This window comes from Pimephales promelas, chromosome 18, assembly GCF_988280905.1.
Source record: "Pimephales promelas chromosome 18, fPimPro1.hap1.1, whole genome shotgun sequence".
NCBI classification, from domain to species: domain Eukaryota; kingdom Metazoa; phylum Chordata; class Actinopteri; order Cypriniformes; family Leuciscidae; genus Pimephales; species Pimephales promelas.
In genome coordinates this window covers 20,530,511-20,541,420 of record NC_142786.1, presented here as the reverse complement: position 1 = coordinate 20,541,420, position 10,910 = coordinate 20,530,511, and the positions used below count along the sequence as shown (strand labels likewise).

Genomic DNA, 10,910 nt, shown 5'->3' with positions numbered 1-10,910 from the left:
GCATTCTAACACAAGTTCAACGTTTTTCATTCATGACTTCATGAATGAACAACACCTTAATTAAAACATTAACTAAGATGAGCACATCATCATGAATTATGATTTATTACGTATGATCATGATGTTTTCTTTGTTCACAGTTATGCCACCTTTCAATAGCACATTGTTCATCAGTGTTTCAAAGGACCTACTCACCACTTTAGTTAAGGGGCCACACACATGATGAAGTCATTGATAGATAATGCATATTTAATGATGACTTCTGTATTTGATTTACAGAATGTGTGTGCTAAGAGCTGTGATTGCTCTATTATGGTGTCTGTCCAATAGTCATCATTAACTAAGCATTAATCTATTAATGACTTCATCATGTGTGTGGCCCCTTAAAAAAAGTGGTGACTAGGTCACTGACCTAGACAAAGAACAAAGAAAACATTATGCGTAATACAAATGATAATAATAATAATTCATGGTGATGTGCACATCTTAGTTAATGTTTTAATTAAGGTGTTGTTCATTTATGAAGTCATGAATGAAAAACGTTGAACTTGTGTTAGTTCCTGATGATTCATGAGAAATAATGCATGAATGAATGCAATTCATGCATTCATTTATACATGAATTCATGATAATTCATGTACCCTTACCATAAAGTGTTACCATATATTGTCTTTTTGTATACTTTTAGTTCTGTGACTGTTGTATTGCTGTAATGTTTAACTCTTTTTTTTCTAGTTTAGACGCTAACATCTGGCAAAGGGACTAGCAATGAAAACTAGCCTTCGGGCTAATTTGGGTGCATTATGTAAGAATGTTTATTAATGTACACTGTCCATTTTCTAAATAAATATAGATTAATCGCGATTAATCGCATCCAAAATAAAAGTTTGTGTTTACATAATATATGTGGGTGCACTGTGTATAATTATTTTATACATATAAATACACACACATGCTTGTATATATACTGTATAGATTTATATATAATTTATAAATATAAATATTTTATATATAATATTTTTTTTTCTTAAATATACATGCATGTGTGTGTGTGTGTGTGTGTGTGTACATATGTACATATGATCTTCCGGTGAGAAGTCTGTATATGATGGAGAGTAACTAAACACTTAACCAACTTTTTTTAGTTAATGATCTGTAAGAATGGATCTTTATTAATACCAGTCATTGACTCGAGTAACTTTTTTGGCATTTGTTTATAAAGTGTTCTATTTCTACAATGTATGCTGTAAAAACGTCTTAGTGCTGCCCTCTTCAGGTTGAACGGTGGCGACTGCAGTTGAATTTTCCTATTGGATGTTTGCGGTGGTATGTAAAATAGCGGTTGTTGGTGACATAGGCAAGTTCCATACAAAGAGATGCGTCTCAGGTGCACGCCCCCCTCCGCTGGGCTCTGCCCACTTTTCCAGCGTTTTTCAAATATTGCCAGTGGGTGGAGTCAGGCTCTGACCAGGGGTTTAGTTACCCTTTAAGAGGATTTGTGAATGGCAGTGATGCGACAACTGATGCTGCGTGATAAGAACAACATGGCGAATGTATATTCATACAACACACATTTGAACATACTCTTTTAGCGGTCACAAAGTACTTCAAAATAAGTAGAGTATTGGATTTCCCATGCAGCCATTGTAACTTGATGGATGTCATGGGCAGAGTTTATTCATTTGTGGACCGCTACTGCAATTAAGACGGTGTCAAAGGGGAAATGAGATTGGTCCACCCCACAGGGACTTCTGCAGCTTCAAAAACCCCTGCACTCAATGCGTCAGAGTGTGAAGGAAGGTGTCAATCAAGTGGTTGCACAGCAACACAAATGTTCCTGAAGACAACAAGTGTGACATTTACGCAGGGGGTAAACAGCAATGTTTAATTGTGAAATCTTAATCAGTCATGTTGTTTGCTGAACAATGTTCACACTGAGATTTTGAGAAGGATCTGATGGATTTGAATAATATTAGGAGAACATGTTTTAAAGCATGACAATATCATTGGTCTGTTGTTTTTGGCTCATCTTTACAGACCATGTCTAATTCCACGAGAATGAAAGTATGAAAACACAAAACACTCATTACAAAAGGAATTAGCCTTTTTAATCTTACATTGCATTGAAAATTTACATAATAGTTTCATACATTTTACAAATAATTTCTTCATAAAAATATATTTCTTTACAAAACTTTTTTATTCTTTTTTTACCCTCTTTTTTTTATATCTCTTTTGAATGCATTATCATGGGAGGAGTACCCAGCTGTACTGCAAATATTCTTCTGTTTGATCAAAAAGTGTCTTTTTTTTATCATAAATGTGTGTTTTCTTTTATTGCAGTCAGGTATAGCAAAAGCTGTTGTTGGCAAATAAGTTCAGACTGGCAGAGGAAGTCGAAAGGTCTGGAACGGGCCACGGCGTTGGATAAAACTTCTTAACCACACATTTCACTGGCAGGGAGGAATTAAAACAATGGGAAGAAATATGGCAGAAGTGAAGTGAGGAAGCAGCAGACCTGGGTCACATGGTTTTTGGTAGGCACTGTGTAAAAAATCTGCCATGTATTAAAAAAACAACCATCCTGATAAATAATAAAACAAAATAAATCGGTCAATGGCGTGCAAGACTGCAGATCCCTATGGCTGAGTGCAAACATGAATGCAAAAAATGTTGGTTTGTTAGTTTTTGGACCTCCAGGACAGTGATGTCAGCATAGCCTCCTGAAGTCTGCAACACACAACAGCTGTAATATCTGTAATATCTCATTCATTCTACGGACACAAAATCATTTTCAATATCCTTTCATATGGCCTGTTTAGGAACATGTGGTGGTGAGTACTTCAGAAGGCACTGGAATGAATCTCACAGCTTGCAGGCCTGGAAACACATGACCAATAGTGTCTGACCCTGCTTGTGTTTGTACCGTAATTTCCTCAAATACCACACATTTAGCGCATCTCTTAGGTGTGTTTCGCGTTTTTACTTTTAAGGTTAACCAAACCCACTTTATTTCTAAAATCAAGTCCGCATCGGTTTACTTAGTCACCAAAAGTTTACGGGTGTGTTTGGTGTTAACACACCAAGGTCAGACATAACTGGAAAAGAGTTTCATGGGCCTTATGTACACGATAGATATGATGCCACCATATATCAATATAAGAAACATGCATTGGTTTTATGTAATCTGAGATATATATATATATATATATAAAAGTATACTGTATAAATGTCAAGTGCATTTCATTTTATACAAATTTGTATATATTAAGAATGGCAAGTTGTTATAATGACCAAATTATCATATCAAATTTGTCTACCAAATACAAATGGAGCTCAATGACACTTCAGCACTGAAAAGTTCAGTAACCCTTAAAACCTGTATGTTTAATGCATTATCAAGGTATTCATAATGCACGTTATAATGCATTATACTATTAGCAGTTTCCATGGTTTGTCATGTATACCATACAATGCAGCTTACGATTATAAAAATACTTCTACAATGCATTATATAAAGGCTTTAAGTGTTACCAGAAATGAATCTGCAGGCTTCAGGTCAGAATGCTGACATGTGTCCTACGGCCCATACTGAAGATGGGTGCTTATAAACAGACATACCCACCGAATATCAAAGATCTATAACAAAAAAAAAAATCCTCTTTTTCTCTCGTGTTTTGCCCATACACATCATCACACATCACAAAATGCATCAATGTCCAATCACTGGCGACATCACGAACCGAAACCTAAGGAATGACTGAATAAGCTGTAAATAAAACGTTGTGTACCGTACAAAACCGTCAGAGAATACGTGTTGGTCAATGTGAATCTCTTTATAAACTCTTGATAGAATCGTTCTCTGTGGGCGTTTCCCTATATAGCACAAAAATATAGGTGGTGAATGCTCCTCATATATATGCAAGTAGATTTACAGATCCCTTTCCCCTAAAAAAATACCCAGTCCACTGTGAAGAAGCACTCACGGAGTGTGAATAAGGTAGCAGAAGAATCTCTTCATGCTTTCCGTCATGAAGAACCTTTTCAGAGCGAGTCTTCAGAAAAAGATCCCCCATGACAATGTGTTTCGTATTTCATACATGTCCTCGGCGGACACGCGTGGTCAAACGGTTCCTGAAGAGTGTGCTTTATATCCCAGAGGAAGGGCAACAGTGTTTGTGCTAGACATCCTCTGCGAGTCTCAGACAAATCCGTCCATGACTGTAATGCGATTGTATCCACCTCCATTTAAAAAAAAAACAAGGCGAAAACCCTTAAATAAAAAGAAAATCCACAGATGTTCTCATCGCGTCAGGCGGATCTAATTATACCATTGTGCAGACTGTGTTCAGATTGGGGTCGAACCGGACGGCTTTGCCTTCCACGGACTTCGCGTTGGTGTTGTACATGGGGTTCTCGAAGGCGGCCTGTCCGTTGTTGTTCTCGTGAACCGAACAGCCCGTGTACTGGGTTTTTGGAGTAGTCCTGTCAGACGAGACACAACATCAAAACGTCATTAGAAAACAATCTGCAAGCGCTTTGAGAGTTTGCAGTGGAAGCACACGCAAGCATCAAATTATGATCGCATTCAATAACCTGCAAACCAGCTAATTCTGTCTCTACAGACGTTATCTGTCACCATCTATTTCTTTCCGTCCTGCAGGAAATGATGATGATTTTGTCAGAGACTGATTTCTAAATTCGTTCTGATCTGTCTAGCAATAACAACTCCGCAAACAAACTTTGACAAATGAGAAAAGACGCGAGACTCACCGCTGCTTGTAGAGATAAAATCCGAAGCCTGCAAATATCAGGGCGAAAAAAGGCACAAGGATTGCTATGGCCACAGAGCTACTGTTTGTACCATGTGGTGGGTTTGACGAATTATTACTTTCTGACATGTTCAAACCTGCAAGAGATTGAGAATTATGAATTTTCATGTTGCAAAATATGTCAAAGATGCATTAAAAGGACCTATTATGCCTTTTTACAAATGCTCTATGAGAATATGATTTCATACTTGAAGATACACAGCCTTCCTTATCCATATGAAGGCCCTCCTTCTGAAAACTCAATGAGCTCTGATTGGTCAGCTGTATGGGTGAGTTGTGATTGGTCAAGCACTTTCAGCATGTTTGGGAATTGTCCCGACCCTTACCAAAATCGCCAGTTTCAACACACTTCTAACGGCGCTTTTCCATTACCGGTAGCAGCTCACCTCGACTCGACTCGCTTTTACCGCCACAAATAGTCAGTGGTGGAGGAAGTACTAAATCTCAGTACTTAAGTAAAAATACAAATAACCAGATAAATATTTACTTTAGTAAAAGTAGAAGTAACACAATGACAACCATACTTAAGCAAAAAGTAAAAAGTACCTGATTTTAAATGTACTTTAAGTATTAAAAGTAAAAGTACTTGCATAATTTATTTTCTTAATGTCTATTTTCTAATGATTAATAAAACATTTAATTCTAACTCATTCAACCTAATACTCCTATAATGATGTTCAATAACGATGGAAAAAAATTGTCGTCACCATTTCTGAAACAAGCTTGCAATTAGGTAATATACACATCATGCTTATCCTTACTATATGTTAATAACTATGGCAGTAAACGCGATTAATTTATGGTGTAATTCTGAACCTCTTGGCTTGCCATAATCCTAACCAAACGTATATTACACACGGTGCGTTTCCTATGCATGTAAAAATTAATTTTCGCTCATAAATTGCACTATAAACGCACTGCATGGGAGACGCATTTAGTGTGACCGGGTTGATATATCTAGAGCCTCCATTTTTGCACTCAGGTCTAAGGCCCATGGCCCTCTATCAGAATCCAGAGTTTCAAGAAGATTGGAGAAACTCAAAATTTCGACCCAAAAAAAAAACGACAGTGTTACCCCTGTCCTTTTTTTTTTGTGCGAAAAAATAAGTTTCTCCAATCTTCTTGAAACTCTGGATTCTGATAGAGGGCCATGGGCCTTAGACCTGAGTGCAAAAATGGAGGCTCTATGGCGACCAAACGTCACTGGTGAGACAAACTTGCAACGGACGGACGGTCAGATTACGTTTTGGCAGGGGAAAAACTGATCAGAAAATGTAATGAAAATGTAACCGAAGTTGTAGAAATGTAGTGGAGTAGAAAGTATAATAATTGCTGCAAAATGTAACGAAGTAAAAGTAAAAAGTATGCGCTATTTGTTCTACTTAAGTAAAGTAAAGATACGTGAAAAATGTACTTAAGTAAAGTAACAAAGTATTTGTACTTCGTTACATTCCACCACTGCAAATAGTGGCGACGCCTTTCTTTCCTCGTTGCCCCGTCACGCTCTCGCTAGATCCTCTCTTCGGCAACCAAACAAAGGAAAGTCTGCACTGCCTCGTTTGACCACAGCGTATTCTTCTGAGTTGTCATAATAATAGTACTTTAGTAACTATCTCTGTCCAAACTATTTAAAAATGGCAGGGTTATTGGATACTCCATCTGGCGCGTGCAATGATGACACAGTGAATGGTGACGATTCTCTCTGACCAATCAGCAGTCGGCATTGTTTTTACGTCACATTTTAGTATTGCCTCCGAACCTCGCCGGAGGTGATATAAAAAAAGTACATTTACACAGTGCAAAACCAAACAAAGGCGAGTCGAGTCGAGCTGGTACTGTGTAGAGGAAAAGCGCATAACTAACTTAACCAGGCCCCGCCCCTTTATCCTGCGTATGAATTATTTAAATGAGGAATAAAGAAAACTTAAGACTACAATGGAGGCGTTTCAGGGAGTTCAGAAACACTGAAACTGATATAGAGAATAACTCCCAATTTGAGGGGCTTTTGCAGAGCTTTTTCATGCTCAAACAGGAAAGGAAAGTTAAAGATGTAAAAAAACATAATAGGAGCCCTTTATTAAAAACAAATGTTCACACCAAAAACAGAGTGAAATAACATATTTTAAACAATCAACAACAACAAAAACCATCACAATCTCTTACCTAGCCTTTGCAGGCCAAACTGGCCGAAGTCTTTACCCTGTATAAAGCCTTGAAAGACGTATGTGGAGCCGTCTGGTTCAGCAGACACCTGACAGACAACAATCAAACAGATCAACGGGAATCTACTTTCCATATATTATCACTACTGCTCACTCAGACTGCCAAGATAAATATGGGAGATAATCTGACAATGAAATTGTCAACATGCTGAAGTTAAGAAATCGACATCCGCTTTGAGAATCAGTTTGATCAGTAAACAAATGATTGAACTAGTTCATAAATCACATTGAATCATTTTGTGAATTCAACGGATACGATTGCAGTAGATAACTAATAACTTGACTCCTAATTTTTCATCCCTAATAACATAACAAAAGTCAGATTGAGCTTTATTTGTGTGACACATTTAGAAAGAAGTTATTTTACTCAAATGTGAAAGAGATGTACTATTTCATCATGTTATCTGTATTTTATGGAAGCTTAAGTCAGAATTGATTGATATAAAGTTGCAATTGTGTGTTTTAAAGTCAGAATTGTGAGATATAAACTATACTGAGGGGAAAAAGTATTTCTCAGAATTAATACTTTATATTTGCAATTGCAACTTTATTTCTCATAATTGCGACTTTATATTTGCAATTGCAACTTGCAATTGTGACTTTATTTCTTATAATTGCGTTTTATATCTCACAATTCTGACTTCATATCTCGCATTTGTGACTTTATTTCTCAGAATTAACTTTATATTTGCAATTGAAACTTTATTTCTCATAATTGCGACTTTATATCTTGCAATTGCGACTATTTCTCAGAATTAATACTTTATATTTGCAATTGCAACTTTATTTCTCATAATTGCGACTTTATATCTCGCAATTGCGACTTTATTTCTCATAATTGCGACTTTATATCTTGCAATTGCAACTTTATTTCTCAGAATTAATACTTTATATTTGCATTTGCAACTTTATTTCTCATAATTGTGACTATATCTCGCAATTGCAACTTTATTTCTCATAATTGCGACTTTATATCTCACAATTGCGACTTTATTTCTCATATTTGCGACTTTATATCCTGCTATTGCGGCTATATTTTTTTAGAACTAATACTTTATATTTGCATTTGCAACTTTATTTCTCATAATTGTGACATTATATCTCGCAATTGCAACTTTATTTCTCATAATTGCAACTTTATATTTTGCAATTGCGACTTTATTTCTCAGAATTGCGACTTTATATCTCGCAATTTTGACTTCATATCTCACAATTCTGACTTCATATCTCGCAATTGTGAGATAAAAAGTCGCAATTATTATTATTATTTTTTTTAAAATTCAGCTTACAACTCAGATACAGGATGTTGTTGTACTTTGTCTATCACTGCATTTTAGTGTATAACACTATATTCTTCTGTACAAAACAGCCTAAAAAGATAATAAGACACATTTGCACATACAAATCCATCCAGGGTCCACTGCTCTTCTTTGATCTTGCTGAGTGTGGTGGATGAGGACGCTTTCACATGATACACCAGCAGCATCAGACGTGCTTCATGGCTCTTATACACACCTGTGACAGAGAACAGAGAGCAGACAGCTGTCTATACACTCATGGAGATGCATTTCATCCTCTTATTGCTCTCTCCTCGTCTCGGTCACTCTCTTTGTCTCAGAATTGCACACACACAAGCCCAAACACGCTCTCTCATTTCCTTTTAGTCTGACCACAAAATAAAAGTATTTACAAGCCCTACATTATCTAGGCTCTTTGTCTACAATCTCTCCTCCTGAACAAACCGCCCACTTTCCAAGCTACAAACATTAACCTAATTGTGACCTGGAAAACGCCCTCCAATCAGGGTTATTATCGTTAACTAACTAAATCTAATTAAAACATTTCTGTTCATTGAAATAAAACTGAAATTAAATAAAATATGAAGTTGAATACTTATAATATTTTAATTTGACTCTGATGGATTAAATCAGATTCTGTGATAGTGGGAGCACTGTCTTCATGTTTGCTTGCTTTGATTTGCAGTGTGTATTATAATGTGTTCAGTCAGTTGAGTAAATCTGCAGAATATCACAGTAAACCAACCTGAAAGCAGTAGTTCCATGTTGCTGCTTGTTAATGTGACATTTACTCTACCCGTCGTTTTATTAAAGCTTGTGATACTCAAAGTCATTGGTTGCTTTCTTCCCTTGTAGTTGTACGAGCCCTTCCAGATGTAGTTAGGAGCAAATACATCATCAGGAACTGTGAACAAATACACAAACAGACGAAAGACAAACAAAATGTTAATTTCCATCCAAGGACATTTATTATGAAATACAAACAGTGATACTCACATACACACATCTGCATATTTTTTAATTCCTGAAATTTCTCTTTTGATTTACATTTACCAGGAAACCAACACAATCATTGCTATATTATATTGCCAAACGAATATTTTAGAAAAAAATGAATTACCTAATCAAAAACATAAATAACAATTATTACATTCTATAATGTGCAACATATTATTAGCTAATGTTCAAGTCAGAAAATAAAAATATAAAAGAAAAACATAGTATTTTTTATAAAATGATATGTAATAACCGCATCTTATTAAACATATGTATATTATATGAAGAGTTCAGATGCAAAAGCCTCTAAGTGCCATTTGAAATTTTCTTCTTTAATGATGATTTTTATCAAACTTGTATATTTAAGTTCAGTAATTCACTTAAATAATTATTATTGCAATTTAAGTGAAATTACTGAACTTAAATATACAAGTTTGATAAAAATCATCATTAAAGAAGAAAATTTCAAATGGCACTTAGAGGCTTTTGCATCTGAACTCTTCATATATAAATATTGAATAATATTGAAATTTGAAAAATAATTTTTATATATTTTATAAAAATATATTGCTATGTAAAATTACAAAGGCTATATTTTGTAGTATCCATTGCTGTTATAAAATGGAACTACACAATATAGACTTTTTATCTATAATAAATAAATAAATATTATATATACACACATTCATATATATATATATATATATATATACATACGGTATATACGTATATATATATATATATATACACATACGGTTATATAGCACACCCTCCCATATCTTACAGCTTAGGCAAAGGAAATGATCAGGTCAAACTTATCCATAATAAAGACAGCATATAAATATTGAGGTAAGATATTTAATACGGAGCCAGATAAGAAATAATGTGCTGGCCGGAGTTCTCCGATAACATGCTATGAGTCTTTACAAAGACTTGTCCTGTAATCTAACAGAACCCAGAAGCTCAAAGGGTTTTCTGTGTCTTACTGATCCTAAGATCCATCAGTTTCTGGATACGTGCTGGATATCTGGTTCGTCCTTTCTGTCAGAGACTCTAGTCTAGAAAGTCATATTTACTGTAGGTGCTCTTGCTTTGAGGAGCCTCATCGTTACATCCCTAAAGCTTTGCAGAACACCAACTTGTCTCCAATGTAATCCTGCTCTCCAAGTATATAAACATAAGACGTGATACGCTCTGAGAACGTCTGGCGAAGTTCAGTAGTATTATCTTATGATTCCAGTCGAGTATGTTGCAGCTGCCGGTCTACTTTACTGTCAAAATAACTGGAACCGTTTTCTCCTCATTAGTCCCCTCGTGCTGGAGCCAAAATTATTCATCCAAAATAAGGTGCGCTTAACACTCATAAGTGGATCTTTCAAATGAAAATCCCATTTCAGAATAAATGCACCCACCATTTAGCTTCGGACTCGGCGTTCCTGGGACCGTTTTAATAGGCTTTTCAGATAGTTTGGAGCCCGCTGGGAAAGAAAGAGGAAAAATGAATAAAGGCACTTATATATGAAAAGATTGAGAGATCAAATTGGCATCACTTTCATCATTTC

General features: G+C 35.6%; 1 protein-coding gene across 6 annotated transcripts in view; it reads right to left on the bottom strand.

The window, feature by feature from the left end:
* Nucleotides 1-1,870: 1,870 nt before the first annotated feature.
* Nucleotides 1,871-10,910, bottom strand: part of csmd3b (CUB and Sushi multiple domains 3b) — a 636,199-nt gene continuing 627,159 nt past the window's right edge. For all 6 annotated transcript variants that reach the window (XM_089123029.1, XM_089123027.1, XM_089123028.1 and 3 more), the window contains 6 exons: nt 10,761-10,826; nt 9,098-9,256; nt 8,457-8,569; nt 6,996-7,083; nt 4,774-4,909; nt 1,871-4,485 (listed from right to left, as the gene is read on the bottom strand). In XM_089123029.1, coding sequence (XP_088979155.1) covers nt 4,326-4,485; nt 4,774-4,909; nt 6,996-7,083; nt 8,457-8,569; nt 9,098-9,256; nt 10,761-10,826 — 722 coding nt within the window. In that variant the 3' untranslated portion in view covers nt 1,871-4,325. The remainder of the gene's footprint in view (nt 4,486-4,773; nt 4,910-6,995; nt 7,084-8,456; nt 8,570-9,097; nt 9,257-10,760; nt 10,827-10,910) is intronic.